The sequence below is a fragment of the Heloderma suspectum genome, chromosome 9 (assembly GCF_057233095.1).
Source record: "Heloderma suspectum isolate Gila_16-S chromosome 9, 16-S_ref, whole genome shotgun sequence".
NCBI lineage: Eukaryota > Metazoa > Chordata > Lepidosauria > Squamata > Helodermatidae > Heloderma > Heloderma suspectum.
The window spans coordinates 43480129-43507426 of NC_139466.1; the positions used below are offsets into that span (position 1 = coordinate 43480129).

The 27298-nt window shown below is 42.7% G+C and overlaps 1 protein-coding gene across 1 annotated transcript in view; it reads right to left on the reverse strand.

Annotated features, from left to right (window-relative positions):
• Positions 1-27298, reverse strand: part of AR (androgen receptor) — a 297520-nt gene that overhangs the window by 39403 nt on the left and 230819 nt on the right. The window contains exon 4 of the mRNA XM_084814267.1: positions 22882-23169. Within this exon, the coding sequence (XP_084670393.1) occupies positions 22882-23169 (288 nt within the window). The remainder of the gene's footprint in view (positions 1-22881; positions 23170-27298) is intronic.

Here is a 27298-nt window from a genome sequence, read left to right on the forward strand (position 1 = left end):
CAGGATACCTAGCAAACTGCCTTCCCTTATACATACCCAGGTGACCTTTAAGATCACCAGAGGAGGCCTCGCTGGTCATTCCAAAGCTAATGGAATACCACCATGCAATACCTCGACGGTGGGCTGTCAGGAGCATCCTTGCTGCCTTCCGAAATCCTCAAGTAGCCAGAATCAACACGCAGACGACAGGGCTCTTTTCCAAGGCTTTATTTCCATTCAACCTAATGATGCTTACAGATGCTAATTGCATGAGCCTAATGCGGGAAACTTAAGAGAGCTGCCTACTTGGGGTTTCTAGCCTTAGTGAATCAGTTGATCTCCATTTGGAGGGTGAAGGCGGGAAGCCTCTGAACTTAAGGGCTAGGAGGTGAACGTTTACCCCTTTCCTGTGGAGCAAAATCATTCAACAGCTGCGCCCTGATGCCCCACGGGAAAGGGGTAGACCTCCTCTTGGCGCCCTCCATCTCCCGCTTGTCCCTGTGCTGGCGTCCAGTGTCCTGAAGCTCCAGTTGTCCCTCCCCCTGCCTGCCAGGGTCACTACCACTCTCAGGAATGTGATCAGGGAGGGGCTCTCCCTCCGGCGGCACCTCTGAACAGCGCTCGGGTTCCTCTCCCACGGTTTCTACCTCTTCCTCAGAGATCCAGAATCAGAACTTTGGGGCTCTATGGGCTCCGATCCAACTCTGACATGGGCCTTCTTGGACGCAGCACCCGGCTTCTGGAAAACCCTCCCTCATGCAGTTTGGGAGGGAGAAAATGTGGCATGTTTCAAATGTCTCCTGAAAACACACTTGTTCGCCCAGGCTTTCCCTGGGCTGTAATTAAATTAAAACCTGCCACTTCATCTTACTGCTCCTGTGTTGCTTCTATTGTAATTGGAGGTGTTTTAAATTTTGTGTTTTTAATATTGTATTTAAATGTGAAGTGTTTTTATTGTGAACGGCTGAGGGATTTTATTATATTTAGCAGTATATAAGTGTCACAAACACACAATAAATTAAATAAATAAATAAATTTCATGGGGTGGAGTAAGAGCCCCCCAGAAGTAGCTGTTTCTGAAGTCTGCCATTCAGATAAGAGTGGAACCACCAGAGCGCCTCCAATTGCCACCCGGGATGGGCAGTGCACAAGAATACCATGACTGATCTCTCCCTACCTGCCCAGGTTATCCACTAGAGAAACCTAAATTTATGTTATCATTATCATTACATTACATTTATATACCCCTTATTTGCTGAAAAGCCACCAAGGCGGTGTACAAAAGTTTAAAACAACGAACCTTAAAACAATAAGAACAGTAAAATCATTAAAACCTTGATAGCTACATATTTTAAAAACCTAAATTAAAGAGATGTGCCTTCACTTCTTCCTAACAAGCTATTTAGAGGCATTGAAGCCATCAGCCATAAATCAAAGAAGGGTTATATATGCAGTAAAGAGAACTGCAGGCACAGCGAGAACTCTGCATGTCATTTTTACTGCAGACTTCGCATTGCTAAAGAGACTTTGCCACTCTTTAGTTTAAAGATCGGCTTGCTTCTTCTACAGAGGGAACTGCTGAAGTGAAAATAATTAGCAAAACTCTGGCTATACTCAACTGACATCTTCCTTAAGTGTGCACACAGAATCATAGAATAGTAGGGTTGGAAGGGGCCTACAAGCCCATCGAGTCCAACCCTCTGTACAATGCAGGAATCCAAGTCAGAGCATCCCTGGCAGGTGGCTGTCCAGCCTCATCATGAATGCCTCCAGTGTGGGAGAGCCCTCCACCTCCCCAGGTAATTGGTTCCACTGTCGTCTTGCTCTAACAGTCAGGACGTTTCTCTTGATGTTCAGCTGGAATCTGGCTTCCTGTAACTTGAGCCCATTATTCCGTGTCCTGCACTCCGGGATGAGTGAGAAGAGAGCCTGGCCTTCCTCTCTGTGACAACCATTCAAGTACTAGAAGAGTGCTATCCTATCTCTTCTCAGTCTTCTCTTCTCAAGGCTAAACATGCCCAGTTCTTTCAATCTCTCTTCATAGGGCTTTGTTTCCAGTCCCCTGATCATCTTCGTTGCTCTCTTCTGAACCCTCTCCAGCTTGTCTGCATCCTTCTTAAAGTGTGGTGCCCAGACCTGGACACAGTACTCCAGATGAGGCCTAATCAGTGCTGAGTAGAGGGGGACTAGGACTTTCTGGGATTTGGAAGCTATGCTTCTATGAATGCAGCCCAAAAGAGCATTGGCCTTTTTTGCAGCCATGTCACATTGTTGGCTCATATTCAGCTTGCGATCAACAACAATTCCAAGATCCTTCTCGCTTGTAGTGTTGTTGAGCCATGTATCCCACATCTTGTAACTGTGCATTCGGTTTCTTTTTCCTAGGTGCAGAACTTGGCATTTATCCCTTTAAAATTTCATTCTGTTATTTTCTGCCCAGTGCTCCAGTCTATCAAGATCACTTTTAATTTTGTTTCTGTTTTCCAAAGTATTAGCTACCCCATCCAATGTTGTGTCATCTGCAAATTTGATCAGCATTCCCTGCACCTCCTCCTTAGGGATGTACGAAAGTCACTTACCTTTTCGCAGGGGTGATTCGCGGTGGGGGGAAGGTGCTTCGCTTCTCCCCCCAAAGTTCAGGCGAGGGGGTGGAGGCGTCCTGCCTCGCCCGGCCGAAATTAGGCTACGTTAATCGTCACGTAGCCTATCACGGGTGACTTTGGGAGAAAAAAAAAAGTGCGTACGCAAATGGCGGCGCCCCATGGGCGCCGCCATTTGCGTTCCTTATTTTGGCACGTCTAGTCTACATAAAGATTTACGTAGACTACGGCGAAAATAAGGGCAACGCAAATAGCGTTCCCTTATTTTAGCCGTAGTCTACGTAAAGCTTTACGTAGACTAGACGTGCCAAAATAAGGAATGCAAATGGCGGCACCCATGGGCCGCCGCCATTTGCGTACGCGCTTTTTCTTCTTTTTTCTCCAAAGTCAGCCGTGATAGGCTATGTGACGATTTACGTAGCCTATCATGGCTGACTTTGGAAATCTAGCCGTGATAGGCTACGTAAATCGTCACGTAGCCTATCACGGGTGTGTGTGTGTTTGTTTTTACTTACTTACTTACTTCTTTATTTTGTAATGGCGGCGGTGGCAGCCGGTCGGGAGACCGGCTGCCAGCTCCGCCCCTGATGAACCGCTGCCGGGACCCGCCGCCGAGAGGGACATTTGCTGAAGGTAAGTCCCATCCCGGGGTGGGGGGTGGGGGGCCGGCGGAGAATTTCCCCAACACTTTCAGGAGGCCGAATGCCTCGGCGCTCGGCCTCCCGAAGATTCGGGGAGAGATTCTCCGCCATCCCTACTCCTCCTCCAAGTCATTAATACAAATGTGGAAGAGCACTGGGCCCAGGACTGAGCCCTGTGGTATCCTGCTCGTTAACTCTCCCCAGTTAGAGAAGATCCCATTGATCAGCACTCTTTGAGTCCGATTCTGTAGCCAACTGTGGATCCACCAGATCGTTGTTTCACCTAGCCCTCTTTGAGCTGGTTTGCTCATCAGGAGATCATGGGGCACTTTGTCGAAAGCTTTGCTGAAGTCGAGGTATATTATGTTCACAGCATTCCCACAGTCCACAAGGGAGGTTATTTGATCAAAAAATGAGATCAGATTCATCTGGCAGGATTTGTTCTTGACAAATCCATGTTGCCTTCGAGTAATCACTGCATTGTTTTCAAGGTGCTTATAGATGGATTGCTTTATCATCTGCTCCAGAATTTTCCCAGGGATTGATGTCAGACTGACTGGTCTGTAGTTCCCAGGTTCCTCCTTTTTACCTTTTTTGAAGATAGGGACAACATTAGCCCTCCTCCAGTCATCTGGCACTTCCCCCGTCCTCCATGATTTCTCAAAGAGAATAGACGGTGGTTCTGAGAGTTCTTCTGCCAGTTCCTTTATGACTCTAGGATGCAGTTCATCTGGCCCTGGACTCATTCAATGTAATTAGGTGTTCCTTGACCATATGCCTATTGATCTCAAGCTGCAATCCTGCCCCTTCAGCCTGTACTTTGCCTTTGCCAGGTGGGTCATAGACCCTCTTTTGGGAGAAGACTGAGCCAAAGTAGGAATTGAGCACCTCTTCCTTTTCTTTGTCATCTGCTATCATTTTGCCATTCTTATTTAATAGGTGAGCCACCATTTCTTTCCTCTGTCTTTTACTATGCACGTAGCTGAAGAAAGCCTTTCTGTTGCTTTTAGCATCCCTCGCTAACCTCAGCTCATTCTCAGCTTTAGCCTTCCTGATGCCATCCCTGCAATTCTGTGCTACCTGCCTGTACTCTTCCTTTGTTTCTTGGCCTTCTTTCCACTTCCTATATGTGTCCTTTTTTTGTTTTCAGGTCATCTCTAAGCTTTTTGTGAAGCCACATTGGCTTCTTCTGTTGTTTTCCACCTTTTTTCTTGTTGGAATGGTTTGTAATTGTGCCTTGAGAATTTCCTTCTTTAAAAACTCCCACCCATCTTGGACTCCTTTTCTTGTTAGAGTCACTTGCCATGGGACCTTACTGATCATTGTTCTGCGTTTATTAAAATCAGCTTTCCTAAAATCCAGGGTACACGTTTGGCTACACTCAGCTTTTGCTTTCTTTAGAACCAAGAACTCAAGTATAACAAGGTCACTTTCCCCCATAGTTCCTGTAACTGCTACTTTATCCATGAAGTCATCTCTGTTGGTTAGGATCAAGTCAAGGATAGCCAATCCTCTCGTTCCTTCCTCTACTTTCTGGAGGAGGAAGTTATCCACCACACAAGTCAGGAATTTCCTGGAGGGGCCACATTTTGCAGAATTTGTCTCCCAACAAATATCAGGGAAATTGAGGTCCCGCATTACCACTACATCATGCTTCCTTGAAACCTTGGCTATTTGCTTTTCAAACGTTTCATCCTTGTCTTCTCCCTGATTGGGTGGCCGGTAGTAGACTCCAACCACCATGTTCCTTTTATTCTTTGCTCCATTTATTTTAACCCAGATGCGCTCGATGGGGATGCCAAGCCCATCCTCCTGTATTTGGGGGGACCTCAGCCTATCTACATCTAAATCTATATTTATCTACTTATTTGGAAAATTGCCAGACACATCCCAAAGTCTTGGAATTATGTTGAAAGCATTCCAGCAACCTACCAATTAGAGTTTAAAACAGTGTCAAAAAGTCAATTCCCCCTCTCATACCTACTTAATCCCAGCCACCCTAAATATATAAAAACCCTCATAAATTTGTAGCAAAAGGGCTGGATGTGCCTGATGTCATCTGATCTTGGAAGCTAAGCAGGGTCAGCCCTGGTTAGTACTTGGATGGGAGACCGCCTGAGAATCAGGATCCCTGCATTGAGCAGGGGGTTGGATTCGATGGTCTTGTAGGCCCCTTCCAACCCTATGATTCTCTTCTCTTCTCTTCTTCTTGAAGAGAAGTGGCATTTGACAAAGTTCTTCACCAAAGACTCCTGAATAAACCTAGAAGAAATGGATGGTTCTTTCTGTGGATTGGTAAGTGATTAAAAAACAGGAAGCAGAGGGTTAGATCCAGACTTCATCATGCTTAGAGCAGACTGACTGAAATCGATGGGAAATCAATTGGTCAAGTAAATAACTAAGTCTGGATCCAACCCAGACAGTACAAAGAAACAGACAGTTCTCATAATGGAAGAAAATAAGAAGTGGGTTCCTCCACGGATCTATATGCGATTTAGGGCATGATCCTATCTAGACAGGCGGCTGCCTCCGAACTTGGATGCAACCGCCTATCGAAAGCAAGGCAGGAGAAGAACGGGGGGATCATTCCCCCTGTGCCTCTCTTGCCCTGCTTTTTTTGCTCGACAGCTGTTTTTGGCTATCTAGCCGTGGGGGGGGGGAGCGGGAGCGGAGGCTGCTGTATGACACATAGGATGTGTTGTACACGCAGTTCTGCTCTCCCCGCCCTGGTATGCCCCAGCCTTGCCCCGTTTCAGCTGCTCCGCACTCCTCTTCTGAGCGTGGAGGATGGGGCTTCTCTGCACTGCCTCTGAGGCAGCACGGAAGTGGGGGGAGGTCAGTTTTCTGGGAACCAACCTTGGAGTGCGGGCTCTGAGGTCAGTTCCCAGAAAACAGCATATCCTATGGCCGTCTAGCCGCTGTCTAGCGGCCATAGGATTGCTCTCTCCATATGTGCTATTTAATCACAATGCTATTAAATTTGTGTATGAATAATCTAAAATTAGAGTTGAGCAGTGAGGTGGCCAAGTTTGCTGATGATACCAAATTATTTATGAAGGTCACTATTCATGCAGACAACAAAGAGGTCCAAAAGGACTTCTCCAAAATGGGTGAATGAGCAGGAAAATGGTGAATGAGTTTAACTGTAACTAAGTGCAAAGTGATGCACAGGAGGGCAAATTTTCCTAACTTCACATATAATACTCATTGGGCCTGAACTGGTGGTGACTAACCACGGATAAAGAAGTTTTGCAGTTGTGGTGGATAGCTCAATGAAAACATCAACTCAGTGTGCAGCAGGAGTGAAAAAGCAATTTCCATGCCAGGGATCATTAGGTAAGGAACTGAAAAATATATCAGCCAGTACTGCAATTAGGAATGTCAGAGAAATCCAAAACGAGTTCAAATGACTTCAGATTTCTGTGAATTCAACCTGTGGATTCTGCACTGGACTGGCATCTTCTGAGTTGTGTGTATTCTGCAGACTTCCAGACCATTTTTTAAACTTTCCCAAATTATACACAAATTAAGTCATACAAAAGTATGATAGGGGAAAATAGGCATGCATATATATATATATATATATATATATATATATGCATGCCATTCTTTTTTAAAAAGCCAGTGTTTTATACAGCCTCAACTGTGTAACCTGAAGAAAAATGCAACATATAGTATACCAGCATAAGTTACATCAATTGTGGTGGATGCTTTTGCATAGTTTTCTGAAGGGGATTTTTAAAAAATTCCATCAATGAGCAATGAGCAATGATCAGATGCCTGACAACCTGGCAAAACAGACATGGAATGGATTAAACAAAATCTGTACATCCCTATTTGCAGTGTTATTATGCATATATATCTGTGATGTGGCTGTGTCTGGGATACTGTGGGATAATCTGCCATCCCCTCTCTAAAGGGATTTCATAAAGCTGGAAAAGAGGCAAAAAGGGCAGCCAAAATGATCAGGGAGCTGCAACCCTTTCTTGTGAGGAAAGGACCTTTTAGTTTAGAAAAAAGGCTGACTCAGGGCTGAACACTATGTTATGTTAAATGTAGCTGGGTGTAGCATGATTTCTTTGTGTGTGTGGGAGAGGCAGGACTGGGACAGCAGAGCACAGGGAGAGGGCTGAAAATCAATGCCCAAATGGCGCTGCCCAAAAATGATACCCTCAAAGCTGCTATTTGGCTCCAGTGGCAACTTCTCTCCCATAACAAATAGCATCTTCAGAGGCTGAGGATATTTATCAGGACTGGGGCATGGGGAAAGGGTTAACACCAATCCCAGTGCACCATGGTCCTGATTCCACCCCCCCATTGTTATTTTTTGTTATTGATTGTTTATTTCTGATTTTTCTGATTTGTTTAATTACATGTGTTTAATTACAATTTGTATTTTTTTTAAAAAAGAATCACACACAACCAAACTACATGCTTAACATAACGTGCATAGTTTAACCCTAAAAAAAAATGGGGGCACATGGTTGAGGTTTATGGTCTGGAGAAAGTAGTTAGAGAATTTATTCTCCTCCTCTCATTGGAACTCTGGGATAAACCAATGAAATTGATTGGGAGTAGATACAGGACAGGAAAACAAAAGGCCTTTGTCACACAGCATAGTTCATGTATGGAATTACCAGCCACAAGACGTGGTGATGGCCTCTAGCTTAGATGGCTTGAAAAGGGGATTTGACTGGAGTGAGAGATGACCACAATTTACTCCTCACGTTCCCTCTCAATTGCGGTATTTTTCCCCTCCCCTGTAATCAATATTTAAAACCAAGGAGTGCCTCTTTTAACATTGATAATTAATATGATCAGGGTTAAAAGAGGTCCTCCTTAGTTGTATTTATAGTTTGAATTTATTGGACAATGTATTTAGCTGTTTTCAGTTTCAAGTGGTTGAAATGGTTTATTGATTTAGTCTGAATCCATTTTCTTGCATCCTCCTTCCCATTTTTTGGTGTTTTGATGATAATTAATTCAGTATTCCAACGTTAAATGAGCAAGTCCTCTCAGAGAAAACTTAGCTCCTTTTGGAGGTTTCAAGGAGATCAAGAAAATAGAATAGAAGGAAGAAACAGATAGGAAAGATGGCTGACTCTAAATCTTACACAGTAGAGAAGATGCAAACAGTATTAAGGCAGGAACTTAAAATCTTTAAAACTGAAATCTGTGCACCTATGGGAAGGAATGTGGGACGAGGTGGAGAAGAAGTTTGACTCTGGATTTAGAGCAGTGGTAAAAAAGTAAAACAACAGGCAGATAAAAGAATTAGACAAAATTTGAAATTCAGTGTTGAAGTAATAAAGAATTATCAAGAGTTGAAACAAGAAGTTTCAGAGCTGAACAGTAAAATGGAACAAGTTAATGAAAAATGTTTAAATTTAGTAATGGAACTAGATAATACTTTGAGGGAACCTAACCTAATTCTAAGGAGGATACTAGAATAAATTGCAGATGATCTGATTACTGTTGTAGAAAATTTGTTTATGGGGATTATGGGAGAGGAGGTAAAAGAAATATCAATGGACTGGGAATATAGAATTAATTCACCAACAAGTTATGTTTCGCTAAAGTTAGAGATGTGATGGTAAACTTTCCTTGCTTTAAAGCAAGACAACTTATTAGAGGAGGAAATCCTTGGATAGCAGACACTGAAATCCAAGCTTTGGCAGATATTAACCTCATAACATTGGTTAAGAGAACTTAGAGAAGTCACTGAGGAATTAAGAAAGTTGCATATTAAATATCAGTGGGGATCCGCATTTAAGTTATTAATTTTTTATAAAGGGAAAACAGTAGTGGTATTTAATTTGTTGGAGGGAGAACAGTTTCTGGGAAGGGTGCAAAGAATAAAAATACAGGGAGAAGAAAGAGGGGCTGATTCAAGAACAGGAGAAGACAAACCATAACATTGTTTTCCATAAAAGTTAATGGGCTCAATAACCTAGTTAAATGTAGGAGAATCATGGGGGCTGGGAGCACAATTTCTGGGCTCTAAGATTGGAGCCCTGGTTCTGACGTCAGATCTCAGAAACAGAAGCTAGGTGGTGTCTAGGGGGCACAGGATTGCTCTCTCCAATACAAAGATGGAAAAAGTATCCAGTTTAGATGGCTTTCCTTTTGAATTTTATAAAACTTTTCTGGAGGAGATCTTAAACCATTAACAAAAGCAATGAATGCTATTTTAGACATAGGAAATATACCAAGTATCCGGAATGAGGCAAAAATAGTGATTATTCCAAAAGCAGATAAAGATCTATATTTACTAACCCCCGTATCGCCCTATTTCATTGCTAAACTGTGATTATAAAATTTTTGCTGAAGTTTTAGCATACTGGTTAGATTCAGTTATGAAATTATGAAATTAATTCACATTGACCTGCAAGGGTTTATTAAAAATATGAGAATGAGTTAAAATATTTGTAAAATGATTAACTTGATAGATTATATAAATTAGGGAAAAATAAGACTACAATAACATTTGTACATGTGGAGAAAGCTTTTGATAGGGTAGAGGGACCCTACTTAGTTCAGGTTTTATAATACTATGGATTTGGACTAAAATTTAGGAGCTGGATTAATAGTATTTATAGATCCCACATGCAAGGTTATTAGTTAAAGACTTATTATCCTCACAATTTCAGTTGTCAAGAGGAACTAGACAAGGATGGCCATTATCCCCATATTTATTTAATTTATATTTAGAGCCAGTTCTGACTGTATCGGAACAACCCTAAGATAAAAGGACAAAGGATGGCAGATAAAGAAATTAAGACCTGTGTATATGCAGATGATGTTACCCTGATCAGTACAGAACTGGAAATTTCTTTAACTGAATTTTTGACAGCTATAGAGGAATTTAGTAAAATAGCTGGCTATAGGATTAATATTACTAAGTCAGAGTGGTTAACTTTTTATTTTATTGAAAAGGAATTAATAATACTGGAAAGTAAGACAACATTTAAAATTGACAAAATGTCAGCAAAATATCAGGGGAGTAAGCTTTCCATTTAGTATATTAGAAGTACTAAATTATGATGTATTAGAAATTAAAATAAAGGATAAATTGGATAGATGGGAACATCTTCAACTATCTTTTTCAGGAATAGCAGTAATAAAGATGAACATACTTCCTAAAATAAACTTCCTTTTACAAAATATTCCTATAGCTATAACAGAATCAAGAAGGAACTCATGGCAATGTATGATTAACAAATTTGTATGTGAGAATAAAAAACCTAGAATAAAGTTTAGAACTATTATCAACGGAACAGGAGGAGGGTTTCTTTACCAGATATGAAGATATATTTTCAAGGAAACTGTTTAATGTGGATCATGGAATCATAGAATAGTAGGGCTGGAAGGAGCCTACAAGGCCATCGAGTCCAACCCCCTGCTCAATGCAGGAATCCAAGTCAGAGCATCCCTGACAGAGGGCTGTCCAGCCTCATCTTGAATGCCTCCAGTGTGGGAGAGCCCACCACCTCCCTAGGTCATGGGTTCCATTGTCGTATTGCTCTAACAGTCAGGACGTTTTTCCTGATGTTCAGCCGGAATCTGGCTTCCTGTAACTTGAGCCCATTATTCCGCGTCCTGAACTCTGGCATGATCGAGAAGAGATTCTGGCCTTCCTCTCTGTGACCACCTTTCAAGTACTTGAAGAACGCTATCATATCTCCCCTCAGTCTTCTCTTCTCAAGGCTAAATATGCCCAGTTCTTTCAGTCTCTCCTCATAGGGCTTTGTTTCCAGTCCCCTGATCATCTTTGTTGCCCTCCTCTGAACCCTCTCCAGTTTGTCTGCATCCTTCTTAAAGTGTGGTGCCCAGACCTGGACACAGTACTCCAGATGAGGCCTAACCAGTGCTGAGTAGAGGGGAACTAGTACTTCCTGGGCTTTGGAAGCTATGCTTCTATTAATGCAGCCCAAAAGAGCTTTGGCCTTTTTTGCAGCCACATCACATTGTTGGCTCATCTTCAGCTTGTGATTGACAACAATTCCAAGATCCTTCTCGCTTGTCATGTTGTTGAGCCACGTATTCCCCATCTTGTAACTGCGCATTTGGTTTCTTTTTCCTAGGTGCAGAACTTGGCATTTATCCCTATTAAATGTCATTCTGTTATTTTCTGCCCAGCGCTCCAGTCTATCCAGATCACTTTGAATTTTGTTTCTGTCTTCCAAAGTATTAGCTATCCCGCCCAATTTTGTGTCATCTGCAAAGTTGATTGCAGACTAGTATCATGAAATTGGAGAAGGATATATAGATAATTTAGAAGACAGTTAAAAAAAACACCCATAAAAGCCATGCTTTGGATGAATCTGAAAGACATTTATCAAAGGAAATCCACTGTATTATTACAGATTTATTGACAGTTTGGGATAAATTAAAAGTCCCAAATTATTTGAGGGATTATATCCCTCAAAATCAGCATTGGCACCAGCCTTATTTGATCCACAATTCAATAAAAATGGGACAACTGGTAATTTTATAAAATGGCAACAATATGGGGTTGATAAATTTGCTGATTGGATTGAGGTTAAGCATTTAGAGCAATTGGAGAATAAAATTCTTAGCCCAAGACCAGTATTGTTTGAATACTTTCAAATTCGAGATCATTTAAATAGCTGGTTAAGAAACCAGGAAGGAGGATTAAGACAACTAAATACGTTTAAGAAGATAATGTGGGACACAAAAATGCGAACCCAAATTTACCAAATTATAATGCACACTGAAGAAAATTGAAGACCAGATTACATTAAAAGATGGGGGATGATACTTGGAGAAAGACCGTCAGTTGAAATGTGGAAATATATTTGCAATAACTTAAATAGATATGCAGGCTCTTTGTCTTTAATAGAAAACTCAATTAAACTTCTGACTCACTGGTACATGACTCCTTTATGGTCATCTTAGATCTATGAAAATTGTAAAGATATTTGTTGGAAGTGTGGAAAGGGAAAAGCAGACTTTATACACTGCTGGTAGAATTGTTCTGAGGCAAGGAGGTTCTAGAAATAAATTATTTTAAATATTAGTAATATTCTGCAATATACTATACCTTTTGATCCTAGCATTTGTTTAACTTTTCTTAAAGATGCAGTACCAAAGAACAAAGAGAAACTACTTGTTTATATGATATTAGCAGCACATCTTCCTTATGCCAAATACTGGAAAAGAAAAGAAATTCCTAGACGAGAAGAGTGGTACATTAAAAAGTGGAATTTGGCAACCTTAAGCAAAATTATGTGGATTCTCAGGGTTAGGTAGGGAAGATACAGGATAAGTAGATTTGAACAGGAATGGGAGCCATGTAGGAGATTTTGGAATGATTAGCAAAATGTGATACATGGTAATACATTTCCTTTATTATAGTTTAAAGGTTATTTAGGTCTAGATGTTTTATTGTTGTAAGATATTTGATGGGTCTCACTGCTTTTTAATGTTTGTAATAGGTTTTGGTGTTTACAGTGTCAAAAATGGTAATGTTTTAATGTTCACAGTGATCTGTTTTGTAAAGTAATCTGTTTTTAAAAACATTTTAAAATAATAATAATAATAATTTTAAAGGGTTTTAACATAAGAACCCCTGTTGCAAGATTCTTGTAGGCTGCAATCCTGTGTACAGTTGGACAGTTTCTATCCCATGGAATTCAATGGGATTCAAGCAGTCTAACTGAGCAATCTTCTTAAATCAAAGTAAATGCTTATTAGAGGACCACTGTGGAATATCAAGTCATCTTCCTCATATGGAGACCAGTTATTCGCTATACGTTAAACTTCCTGCATGATCTAATGAAGTTGCTCACCATTTTATGTTTTGATAAAATTCCTCTTTAATATCATATGGTTCTTATTGGAATGACTATTTTGGGGGAATTTTTTTATATATATATATATGTGTGTGTGTGTGTGTGTGTGTGTGTGTGCACGCACGCACACATGCGTGCACACACGCATGCAATGTATGCTATAGCTATTTTGTACTTTTATACCTTCTCAATAAATAATATATTTTAAGGGGATTAAGACAAACTCATGGCAAAGGAGGTCTGTTGATGGCAACTGGCCATGACAGCTGAATGGTACCAGATTCAGAGGTGGCATTCCTTTGAATGCCACTTGCTGGGTAACAATGGTGAGAAGGGGGCCACACCCTTTCAGCCCTGCTTGTGGGCTTTTCAGAGGATGGCCACTGCTGGAAACAGGATGCTGGGCTGGATGGACTCTCAGTGTGACCAACAGGCTTCTTCTTAGGTTCTTAATGTCCTTGCAAATCTCCAGAGGAAGAGAGTTCCACAGCTGTGAGGCAGCCACCAAGAACTCCTTTCTGTGTGCCCTTGCAGTCTGGACGTGGAGTACAGATGGTATTCTGGGCCAATCGTGATGGGACACAACAGGTGGTGGTTTCTCAGGAATGTGGAGCCCAAGCTGCTAAGGGCGTGGTTGGGCAAAACCTGCAACTCAAAAAACAAGACAAAATGTATGGGAAGCAACAGTGCAAGCCAATGGTCCTGACAGCTCTGCTGCAGTCCAAAAACCAGCCAGTGGTTCTGGGGAGCGGGTAGGCAGAAAGCACCAAGCTGGAGCTGCAAGGCTTCTCAGCAGGTGGCTGAAACAGCCATTGGAGCCACTATGTCTTTCAGTATTTGAAAGGCTGCTCACCACCTGGAATCTTGGCCACAGGCTCAATGAAGCTAAAACGAACTACGTTCTATTAAAAATCAAAGGCACTTCAACTCAGGGTCGAGTCAAAACAGTCTCTGTGACCTTGCAACCTCATACTTGAGGTGGTGAAAGCTGCTGAGTTGCATGAGACACGAGGAAAAGAAATGTATATTTGAGGTCCCTAGGCTACGTGTGGATGTCTCCCTCCCCATCTGCCTAGGCAATTGGCTAATGCATGCTCTTGTCCAACAAGAATGAGCACTGCCCAGTTACCTAGATAAAACTGGAACACTTGCCTAGGTTCCAGCACTGTGCAGTGGGGCTGCAGTGCAGTTCTGGAAGTTTGGCAAGCATCCCTGTGCTTGAGACAAATAGATCCATGTGGCTGTGAAAGCATGGTGGGGAAGCTTTTTCACAGGGAGGTGGAGTTCTGCAAAATAACACCTCCATTTGTACTGCGTTTTCTTGTGGGCAATGCTCCAGTACAGCTTAAACATACATTTTTTTCTGGGCAGTAATTAGCCTTAGGACTTGAAATGGGTTTCTATTCCATTACCACTCTGTTCTGTCATCTTTGGGCCTGGTTCTAACATAAAGCTAAAGCATAGTTTAGCATGACAGGAGTGAGCCTGCACGAACTTCATGTTGGCACAGTCCCTTGCCCTCTCCTCCTCCTGCATGCATGGGAGGAGAATGAAAGCTTTGACTTTTGAACTAACCACAGTTTGCTGTGATGCCTGAACTTGGGGAACTGTGGTCTGTTCTAACTACAGTTAATAATCAAACCAGGATATCAAATTATGGTTTGATCCTAGTTTGTTTTAACTAATCATAGATAGAACAAACAATTGTTCACCAAGCTTGGATGTCACAGTTCCAGTGTGGTTAGTTCCAGATGGAAGCTTTTGAATTCCTTGCATGTGTGAAGGAGGAAGAGAGGGAAGCACAGAAAGTTTGTGCTGGGTTGTTCCTGTATCCCAAGGACTCAATGAGGATATTGAATGGCTGTTTGTTCAGTAAAATACATTTCTTGCCATGGTTATATTCATGGCAAGAAATGTTAAGATTAAAGATTATATTCATGTTAAGATTAAAGTTAAATGTAAGCTCCTTCAGAATACAGAGCATTTTAAAAATTAGCAGTTTGGATCCTGATCAACATCTTAATAAGGTGTGCAACACAGTAAGGCTTGATGTACTACAAACTCCACTTACTAGAACATATGGTAACAGATGTGGATACACTGAACGTAGAACATGCAGTGGTTAGAATTTGGATATATTTTTTTTTTTAACAATATTGGATATTTTTTTAAACTAGGGCACTTTTGCTCTATATACTATTTCCTACAAAGCCCTGTTGATACTGCTGTACCAAAAATTTGGATAGCTGGTCAGCATATTAAAAATTGTATAAGTGGCATCTGGTAAGATAGATTTTTTATGTATTACTGATTTGTAATAATGTATATTAATGGATGAGTTTTCTTAAAATAATCAATTTTTGTTTTGATTCAAGCCACTGAGGAAGGCCACACAGGCCAAAACGCGTTGGGCTTTGTATAGAGTATTTTTCCTGTTTACTAGCTCCATGAGCATTCAGCAAGGACTAATTTGAAAAACTATTCCATCACTTTCATCTTATGGACCACATATTGACTATATATTGACCTTTTTCATTCCTATGTAGCCTGTCCTGGGCTCTATGAGAATTTGTCATACATTATAATGTACAGATTTTGATTTGGGTGTTGTGCTTTTTTACAAATTGGGGATTACACCCGTAGTTTAAATAAAAGTTGTACTCAATATTTATAGTTTATTGTATTAGTGACTTTGAAGTTGTTGAAATATTGGTATACCTTTGACTTTTCTTGTTAGCAATCCATCAGGAACGGTGCATCTAAGGGCATTTCCCCAACAGCATGAAACAGAGTGCACTGATTTAAACCAAGCCAATTTAAATCATCAGTTTAAATCATGATTTAAATTACAAAGAAGACAGACCCATTTAAATCACTGATTTAAATCAAGTTTCTGTTCTTGACATGTTTGTTTCCCAGCAAGCATGTGTTCTAGTGGTTGCTCGTACAATGAGAACACATTGGGTTGTAACAAATAGAGCCTTTATGTAGCCTAAGGGGATAATTCAAAACTTTTGGCCATGCAGTCCACATGTCTTTTGTACTGCAAAATTCTGTATGCTTATAGGAAAGAAATGTACACATGCAAGGACACTAAGCAAGATCACTTAGTTGAAAGCTAAATCTTCAGGCCTAGGCATCATTGCTTTGTTCTTTGACCCATAGAACAAAGTGGAACTTACTTCCAAATAAACATGTTTGAGTTTGGACTATATCAAGTGTCTACAAATTTCCAGAAGCAAGGGATGATTGTTACTGGCCAAAATGGTGGTTATCCAAGAGATGGAACGTGAAGATCCCTGCTCTTTAGTTGGCGAAGTCACAAATATTAGCAATTTAAGAACATAGGAAGCTGCCTTATAACTGAGTCAGACGGACCATTGGTCCATCTAGCCCATTATTGTTGACACTGACTAGAAGTGGCTCTCCAGGGTTTCAGGAAGGATAATTTCCTAGCCCTACCTGGAGATGCCGTGGATCAAACCTGAGACCTTCTGCATGTAAAGCATATGCTTTATCACACTGAGCTATGGCCCCTCACACTAAAGACAGTGCAGAGCTCAGGTAGCTGTGCTTAAAACAGGAACACAAGAACAGGATGGCATCAGCTGGATTCTAGTGCCTGTGATGACTTGCTGGTGCCTGGTACCAGTAGGAAGGTAATAAATGTAAAATATATGATTCCTCTTATCATTTATAATGTTTAACTTCAGATTCTCTCCTCTCCCCCCATGGTTCTATTTTCACACAGTATGGCAGCCTTTAATTCAGTGTTTGATAGATGATTGTGATTCAGGTTTAAGTGATTCCAGGTATAAGTTTTAACATGTTTACTGTGAACAAATCAGGTTATTTTTGAAGAGATGTTTACTATAATTGTTACTTCTAAAATGTGATTTAACATGTTAACGTTCCATTAAAAACCACTGATCCAGCCTGGCTCAAACTCACACAAGTCGGTTTCATACTGGCATTTTGTTGATGTACAGTCAACTGGTGCCATCTGCACTGACTTGTGGATTATATTTCAGATGCTGAATATAAGGTGTGTTCCGGTATTCTTTTTGTCAGAGACATTTCCAAAGTTGCCCCAAGCTCCAGCATTTCCAAAAGCCTGCTGGGCTCCTGCCAGCAGGATGAAAGTGAAGCAGGAGTTGTGACTTTTAAAGGTAATATGGAAGGAGAAATACAATGTGGTCCTCCTCTCCTTTTTTTAAAGAAGTGTTTCATGCCAAAAGAAAGAAGTTGTACGAGTGCAGTGAATCAGAGCAAGACTTGTCTATGGGTGGAGAAAGACTACTTTTTAAGAAAGCACTATGCAAGTAACATTGTTATCCTGGCGTGTCTGTATGTGTGTGTGCAGGCATGCCCACACACAGTAATCTCTGGTTAAAAAGGTTTTCAAGTTTTTGAAACAGATGTGCACAAACGATTTACCAGATGCAATAGCGGGATGCAGGTAGTGCACAAAGCAGGCAACAATGCCTCCCTCATAGCAACTTCGTCTGACATTCTGAAAGAACTATTATCCATCTCCAGGATGAGCAGGAAACTGGCTAATTGTAGCTAAGTGAAAGAGGTCAAAGACTTTTATTCACTTAATGATATGTAAAGTGTTTGCTGATAAGAATACGGAGGCTACCATGACTCGGTTCTTGCTCCACAAGTCACAGTTTATGCAGTGGGAGCAAATGAGTTCAGCAGGAGACAGAGATAGCAGCAGTGGCAAAGAGTGATCTGAAGTGCGGGATCCTTGTGGATCATAGGACAAGTTGGTTTAGGCAGAAGGAACAACTGAATGAATGGAAACATATGGATGGCTCTAAAAGGGGATTGGACAAAGTCCTGGAGGATAAGGCTATTGCTGGCTACCTGTCCTGATCAATATATGCTACCTCCAGTACCAGGGGCAGTGAGCCTATGTACACCAGTTGCTGGGGAACATGGGTGGGAGGGTGCTGTTGTGCTCATGCCCTGCTTGTGGGTTCCTGGTTGACAGCTGGCTGGCCACTGTGTGAACAGAATAGTGGACTAGATGGACCCTTGGTCTGATCCAGCAGGGCTCTTCTGGTGTTCTTATGAAACAACAACAGCAAAGGGAAATGCAGCAAGTGGTGGTTGGGGGTGGGAGAAGTGGAAGCAATAGCAAAACCTATCTCCCCTTGCAGGGAATTTAGCACATTCCCACATTTGAGGGAATTGTCCTCCAAAGTGGAGTCCACCATCAGAAAATCAATACTGAGCTCATTTGCTGTTTCCTCCACAAAGGATCGTGGTTCAGTGGTATAAAGTGTGTTTTCGGGGGTGGGGGGGATATGAATTGGAAGAGAAAGAAGAGAAAGAAAATGAAGACACAGACCAAGGTTCCCACGAAGAAAAGCAAAAGCATAATTAGAAGCTTGGACTCAAAGCTTTTGCTTGAAAGAATGGGTTTCCCATTCTGATAGTGTGACAGAGCACAATGCGCTGTGGAGATGCTGTTCTTTCAGGTGTTCTTGCAATGGCGAGAGCTACCATCCATATTACTCCGACAGCACTACCCTCCCATAGTACACCAATCCCATCACGTAGAGGGGAAGACAGTGGGAAGGGTGATACAAGGGAGGGAGGGGAAAGCAGCCTCTCTTTCTCCTCTGTTGTTGCTACTACTCCTGCACCCCACCAATTGACTGGATAAGGGGAAAGGAAGGGCAGGGGGAAGTATGACAGTGATGGCTTAGATGCAGGAAAGAGGGTGACAGAGACAGCAGAGTGGGATGAATCTTCCCTTAGCCAATCCAATTGGCTCAGGATTTTTTCCAACTTTTTTCCAATTTCTGTTGGGACCCCCTTCTGCCCCAAGGCAAGTGGAAGACTTGCCCATTCATAGGGATAACCAAATTGTGCAATTCAAGCATAAAATCATGTTCATGATTAGAAGTTAATGACACCTTGGTGTGTGCATGTGGTTGTGCATTTATTTTGTATAGTTCTTTTTCCTGCTATAGGACAAAAGCATTCTCTGAAGTTCTTGTACTGTTGCTAGAGAGTAAGCTACTCAATAGCAATAGTCTAGCCAGGCTAACCTGACATTGAGGAACTCTAACAACCTTCATCAGCTTAAAAATGTTAAGTAATCTTAATTCTGTCAGCACTGGGTTGCAGTCCAGGATCCGATTCCTCTTTCTCTGGCTTTCTTTAATAGAGAAGAGATAGGGAAATTTCCACTTGTCACCCTTTGGTGAGTTCTGTGAAGTTGACACTCCGCCTCCAAGTGGGGCAGTCATGGCAAGTGATAATGCATATGATCTCATTCCTTGGACATGTCCAGGCTTTGACTTCTTCCGTCTATCCCAAGGGATCCTTTTGGGCCTCATTATTTTCATGTTATATCCTGTTCTCTCCCCCACCCCCTGCCACAACAACACACATATGGATGGACCCTTGATCATTATTTCACACCTTATATTTTTAAGGTACACATCTAAAAATATTGTTAGGCTGCTGGCCAACCATTCCTTTATTAGAGAGACTGTTTGTTAACGGCCGAAGTGGGTGTTCAATGGAAGTTAATGGTTCGGAGATATCTGGAGTTGTCTCTTGTGTGTTAGCCACCCAAGCGTTGAGAAGGTGTCTCCAAACCATTAAGGGGAGGAGCTGAGTAGATGCAATAGAGGTGTGTGTGTGTGTGTGTGTGTGTGTGTGTAGGAACAAAAGCAGCAGTTTGGGGGCAGATAGGAAAAGACAGAGAGAAAGCTCAGAGTTAAGTGAAGACTACAGAAGCAGCCTGTGGTGCTATGCTGTGCCAGTTGCAAATTTTTGAGGGCTCTTGGCAAGACGCCCTCCATGGGCCCTCTCCTCAATGAGCCTCCCTTCCCACCACCATTGTCACCAGCTGCTACCACTCTGCTGTTTCTTTCTCCTCATTGCTAACCACTTGCTTGCTCAACAGGCAGAGAGCCAGTGAGCAGGCAGTGGAATCTACTGCTCCTCTGCCTCACAACCACTGTAGTTTGGGCCAAAGCAAGAGGCAAGTGAATAAGCAGGTTGCAGTGGTGAAAAGTGCAACTCCAGGGGGCTCTTGTCAATGGGCCCCTGCTGGGATGTGGGCCTGCAGTAGGTGTCCCACCATGCCTAACTTTGAGACTGGCCCTGGCACACGTCTCCCTCTGGAGATCTGATATGAGCTAATAGATCTGTTTCCTGGTAGGAGTACACATGATGCTTGTCTCCACTTACACACTGCTCGTATATTTGTAGATAAAGCAAATATTACAAAAATGCCACAGGTCTCCAGGTATTTCTCCTTCCAAAGGAAGGCAAGCCCATGTACGACTGCTCCTGGAATTTCCCACTCCTCCTCAGGGAAGTGAGGAATGCATGATAGTATAAAGCGTGAATGCAATGAACACGTTTGTCATGCAGATTCTCCTCTCATCAGGGAGCTGTGAATGCATATAGCTCCCTGTTGAACACATGCTTGGTGTCAAACTCAGGTTTGCCTCCATCTAATGTGTGAAATGGGTATGGCCCTTCAACTTCATCCTAATGGACTCCTGCTGACCACGTTCTCATTTTCCAGCAATCTATCCCCTAAAGTCTAGGAAATAGACACTTAAGTCCTTCAACTGACATTCGCCATCAAGCTGTGATCTGCATTCTTGTAGACTGCCACAAGGATATGAGAATTAAAGATGGAATCCAACAGTCTGCTGTAGTGAAAACAACATACCTTCTACTTAAGTTGGAGCAAAGAATGACAGAGAGTTGGGAAGGCCTTGGAATCTAACGTGCTGGCGAACAGCAGAGTCATTCTCCCACAAGCCACCCGCAAGCCAGGCTGCGCAATATAGAGGACGGTGAGCTCTAAGCAGAGAGTGGAAGCGCTGCCAAGAAGAGCCTGCAGACCAGATAGCACCAAATGGCTCGAGCGAGTCAACCCACAAAGCACGGGGGAAGGCAGAAATCCTTTTCCACAACCCGGCTTGGGAGAGAATTTGTTCTTGACCTCCACTTGCGATGTCCATTTCTGCTCACTGACAGTGGGAAGGGCATCATTAGTAGGTTTTTATTGACCATTCCTCATGAGCAAAAATCTGATCACAAAATACAGGTAACCAGTTTGCAAGTAACATTCACAAACAAAACCAATGGAAAACAAAAACCCCTCTTGACATCTACAAAAGACTTTTGTAACAGCATTTTCTTACGCAACTGCTTTTTACGAGGAGATGTCACCAGCAGGTATAATGCTCCAGTGGTTGCCAGTCTCTCTCTACATGCTTCTCATATGGTGAAACAAGCATATAAATACGTGGAATTATTCCACTGAAAACAAATGTTGATTCTTGTGAGTTCAGTGGTTGCATCTCAGTTTCAGCAAGTTTTGGGGGACTTTATAACCAGGGAAGAATGGGAGGGATTTTTCTTTTTGTGAATGCAACATTTCTCTGTAAAAGACTATCAGTCAAGAATATGTGGTGAAAACCCTGGCACAGTGGGATGAATCCTTGGAGAAGATAAGCAGCCATGATATGGCTTTGACAGAAGAAGTGAACCAGAATCACCAACACTTTATAAGCAGGACTGTATGTATTCTCCACCAAATCATCTTACAAGTAGACGTCTCTTTCTTCCTACAGTCTAAAGATATTTGGAGAGGCTGTAAGTTTTCAGGTTGTTTGGTTTGAGAATTTTGAACGCTTCTCCTACCCTTTCTCCAAGAAGCTCAAAGTGATACGCAAGGACCCCCATTTTTATCTTTACCACAACCCTGTGAGGTAGACTCAGAGCACAGGGAAAGATCATCCAAGTGAGCTTCATGGCTGGGTGGGGATTTGAACTTACTACATCACCCTGCCTCTCTCGACTTTGCTGCTCAGCAGTGCTTGTGTTTATAACCTAGTGACTGCTGGGCTCAAATCCCCATCAGCCATGACATTTGTTGGGGCTGAGTAACTCTGGACAAGTCACCATTTTGCAACCAAATGCTGCTCAGGAGGTTTGCTGGGATATGAACAAGAGAGAAAAAAGATGTCTGTCACCTGGAGCTTTTTGGTGGAAGAGTGGGGTACAGATATTATTGGTGAGGCCACGCTTTTTGGAGTTTCAGTCATTTACATGCAACTACTGTTCCCCTTAAGGAAAAAGCAACTTGGAATTGGCCAGAAGACTGGGCCTCCTATTGGAGCTGGCCATTCCTGAGAAGGTTGAATTGCATTTTACTAATGAATTTCTGGTTCTGGTGAGTCCTTATATATTTTGAAATATATCCTTCATCCTAACTGTTCTACAGAATTTCTCTCATTCATTTTTTATATTGGTGGTTTCTTATATCTGGTTTATGCATTCAGCTATCATTTGACTATTGTTTGAGCTGGAAATAATAAAAGAAGATGTCACTTTAATTGCAAAGAATGAAGCAAGAATAATGAAAGGAATGAATTCTGCACTTTACTTATTTTGCATAATAAACTGTAGTCAATTTATTGTTTTGCAGTGGATGGTATGGGTGTCCCAGAATAAAATCAGTCCTGCTTATAAGCCTCAAGTAAGATCTTGGCAGGAAGGACCTTGCTGCAAAGAAGCCAGGGAACCCTGAATTTCTCTGGCCAAGTCAGAGAGGCAAGCTCCTAGAAGCAGGACCCAAGCTGAGGAGCAGAGGTTAAACTGCATGGAACAACTATACAAATGGGCACTGGACATCTCAGCGTGCTTACGGAAATCTAATTTGAATTGCCAAGTACAACTTTGGCAGAAAAAATCTTTATGGCATAATATGGAGGGAGGCAGGTTTTGCGCTGTTGCCTATTATCTTCAGGAAATGATTGGGAAGTGGTGAAGGAGAACACCAGAACTGTTTCTTACCTGGTAAGGCCTTCGCCCATTTCACCACATGCACCAGCTGCCTCTCCCCAAGCTCGTTCAAGCTGGTCAGAAGGGCGGCAAAGGAGTCAGGCTGGTTGTTGTCATGACCTGCACAAACCACGCCAGGCTCAATCGCTTCCAGGACATTGAGGAAGATCGGCTGGCATTCCAAGCTCTCAATGTGTGTCATGGACATCTTTGGGGCTTGCTCCTCCGTGGGGCTCGATGGGCCAGCTGCCTCCCCTTCCTCTTGCAACTTCAGGTTACCTAGTTTCTTCAACTTGCGAGCTAAAGAGAAGAAGAAGATTACTCAGAAAATTTTCCACTATGGGTTGGTTGGGGGCCCATTCATATGACTGGCAGGCATGTGATAGCTGGAGAAAAAGCTCTCCGAAAGCCCAGGCAGGAGGTGTCCCAAGTCTCAGCCAGCAGATCTCGTGAACCTGTAGCCACGCACTGAATTTAGGGTTTGGTTAGCTGCCACAATGGCTCGAATAGCAACATAGGCAATGACATGATGGCTGAACTGTGTGTGTTGTTGGCCAGTCACAGGGTGAGAGACGGTGAGATGGCACAGGCAGGATTTTCCTGCAGCTACCATGCACTGTAGTGGCTTTGTGAACATACCCTAAGAGGAGCAACCTTCCTTCCTGCCACACTAATGACTTTTTCACAGCCACCATAGGGTGGGATTTATGTCAGCCATGATAGCTACTGATATAAGCTACTGACATTAGCAATGATCGCTAAATGGAACTTCCACAGCAGAGGCAGTATAGCTCTGAATAGGATACTGTGGGTAAGTACCCGTGGATGTTACTGTCTTCATATCCTACTTGTGAGCATCTAGGTGGCTGGCTGCTGTTGCAAAGATAATGCAGGATTAGATGGAACATTAGTCTCATCCTGCGGGGCTCTTTCTATTTCTTATGGAAACCAACTAGAACTGGGTAGAGAAGAAAGTCTTGCCTATTATTAGCTTTGGAGCCAATAAGCATTAAAAGGATCTGACTTGCTCCAAGCAAAGGGTGGCTGCAGAGATGATCACATGCTAGACCCCTCTGTGCAGCCCAATTAAATGTGGGACTCACTGTGTCATGAACTGCAAAACTCAATGCTGCCTTAGGAAAAGAGAAGATTTAAAGTATGGAAATGTGATTGGTAAAATGCATATAGGTATCTTTGGCTAGATGTGTGTGTGCTAGAAATCTGAAAAGATGGAGTAGAATCCTTCAAGCATTTTCTTGCCTGAGCTCAGCTCTAAACATGAACAGGATCTAGCCAAAAAGTCCTACAGAGCTGCTGAGCTCCACTTCAAGGGGGATTTAAGCAAACCCTGTTCCCAGCAGATTGCAACCTTCATGTACAGACCTTGCATCAAATTACACAGACCATGAACAGAACACTAGAAAATCTGTGATTACAGCTCTGTAATTATCTGAAATGGACTGTTTATTGCTTTATTTATTTATTTATTTATTTATTTATTTATTTCTACTTGGTGTGTTGTATGTGGGGCTGCCCTTAAAGACAATTTGGATGCTTCAGCTACTGCAGAATGTGGTAGTTATTCCTTAATAATGGGCATGCTCACGACCATGAAGCCTGCACAGCCAGATTTTGTTATTCTACACAGCAAAAACTTTTATCCCTCCCCAACTATGTTCCCCATCATCCCAATAGGCAGCTTGGAAGAAAAAAATAAAAATGAAAAGCAGGGACGGGGTGGAGAAGAATCCTGATGGCTTGACTTCAGCAAGAGAAAAATAAAATGAAATCTGTTGTCCTTGGGGTTCTGGCTCCCTACATTAAATGATACTTATCTGAAACTTCCTTTGGCCATAATTAGAAAAATAAGCCTCCAAACGTAAAAATGTCAAATCAAAGAGCAGCTCTGTAAATCAATGCAAAAGCTGGTCTTTAAATAATATGCTGTGGATGATCTACAGTAAGAGCAATTAAGGGAGGCTGCTCTGTAAAAATGGGAACATGGCAATAAAAATAAAGAGTGAGTAAGCTTGGAAAAACAAGAGCAAAGTGCAGCGTGACATATCCTGGCATTATGTGTGCAGGTCAGAACCAAAGCAGGAGAGGGAGGGGGACAGAGGCAGGGAGAGTAACTGAGTGAAAACTATGCATCTCTGGCTCCCACAAAGTCCTGACAGCAGCCACATCACCAAGTTCCCAAGAACTGTAGCTGGTTGCGTTACTTAACCTTGGGAGAGCTTCCCCTTGAGTGCCACTGTCGGCAGAGAGGCATATCGGTGCTCCCACAGGCAGCAACAGCCAGCTCTGTTTTGGCTGAATGGGGAGGACTGGGGGGAGGTGACAAAAAATGAACCAAAGTTCACAAAGGACAAGCAATGGTAGAGTAAACATGATGCCGTGGCACCTTGTGGACAGTGGCACCTACGCATTTGGACAGACCCTTGCTTCTGAGGTCACCTTTTGAGGACCCAAGCTTGCCCATTGGCAGGGAAAGGGTGAACTTTCTAGAAGTCAGCACGGGTATCCGTTTTCCAGAGAATACACACAGCCAGCAAACTTACAGAAGTCAACGTGCAAAGGAGAAACCTTAGATCAGCCTTCCACAACCTGGTGCTCTCCAGATGTTTTGGGCTTCACCTCCCATCAGCCTCAATTAGCATAGCCAAGGAATATGCTAATATGCAAGGAATATGCAAGGACCCCTAGGAATGCTAGGAATTGTAGTCCAAAACATTTCAAGGACACCAGGTTGGGGAAAGTTTCCTTGGATAAAAACCAGTCATATTGTATTGTTTATTTATTTAAAACCTTTTTATACCACCCTTCTTACATGATACCAGGGCAGTACACGAAATGTAATTAAGAAGTTCTATGTATGATAAACAACAAAAACAGTAAAACTATGACAACTGTAGTAATAAAAGGCAAGAAATACATAAAACAGACAGCTTACATCAACGTGCTTAACAACCTAGTTTAAAATGCCTGGGCAAACAAATAGGGTTCAACCAGTGCCAGTCACATCTCTGTGGGGAGGGTGTTCCACAACTGGCACACCACCATGGAGAAGGAGCTCTCCCTTGTTGGCTAACTGGAGAAGCGTCTCCCAGGACAGTCATGCAGCCCGGGCAGGCTGATACAGGGAGAGGTGCTCTGACAGCTCGGTGTGTCCCAAGCTGTTTAGGGCGTTAAAGGGAAGCACCAGCACCTTGAATAGGCAGCCAGGGCTGCTCCTTTAGAATCGGTGTAGTATGACCCCACCTAGGTGTACCAGCTACAGTCCTGGCCACCACGTTCCACACTAGCTGAAGCTTCCAAATTGTCTTCAAGGCCAGCCCCATGTACAACACATGGCAGTAATTCAGCAATCAGGAGGTTACCAAAGCATGAACTGCTGTGGCCAGGTGGCTATCCCATCCAGAAATGGTTACAGCTTTCAAACCAGACTGAGCATAGCTGTGGCTACCTGGGCTTCTAGTGGCAACACTGGATCAAGAAGCATCCCAAAGCTATGCACCTGCTCTTTCAGTGGGCCTAGAAGAGCTGTACATCTAATGCGTGGACATGGGATTGCAAGCTGCTCATAGGTTCAGGTCCTGGCATTTCCAGTTTCAAGGGTCCTCCTAACAGGTCTGGGGAGAGGCCCCTCTGTCAAGGCCACCAACAGCTGCTGGCAGCTACAGCAGATAAGTGCACCAGACAGGCCAGTCTGACTCACCATTAGGCAGCTTCGTAGGCTCCAGTTTCCCAGCAGAATTGCCAGCATTGTCCCCTGGGCACAAAAACTTCCCCCAGCTCATTTATTTGTTATATTTGTATGCCAGCCTTTCTTCAAAGAAATTCACAACAACCCTGAGAGTCCGTTAGCTGAGGGAGAGCAACTGTCCTCCACATCCAGCGAGTTTCACGAATGAGCAGGTTTTCAAACACAGGTTTCCCAGTTCCAAGCCTGCAGCAAGATTCACCATGGGGATTCACCATGTGTTTGGGGGGGATGGGGGAGGACTAAGCCAGGTTTCAGTTCTCTCTTCCCTCTCAAATAGGCTGTGACGCATGTGCCGTACAACTTCAAGGCGCACTCCTGTGTGTGTGTGTGTGAGAGAGAGAGAGACATTTTAAAGATTCCCTTTGTAAAAAAAATCCCAATGAATAGTTTGGCTAGAAGTTTTCACCCTGATGTGCAAGGCTTGCACAAGGTTTGTTACTGTTGTTGTCTTACAAAGGAGAGAATTTCAAAATGGCACACCTACACCCTGGCAGGATTCTGATGCCTCATTCTGATGCCTGCATCAAGCAGGACATTATAACTTTCTCAAATTACAAAGCGAGAAGCAAACCTTTGGTTGGTCTTCCCACAGTTTTTCCACATTCTATCAGCTCCTCAACTATGACCTAAAATGGTCCTGCAAGCAAGGTGCCAATTGTACAA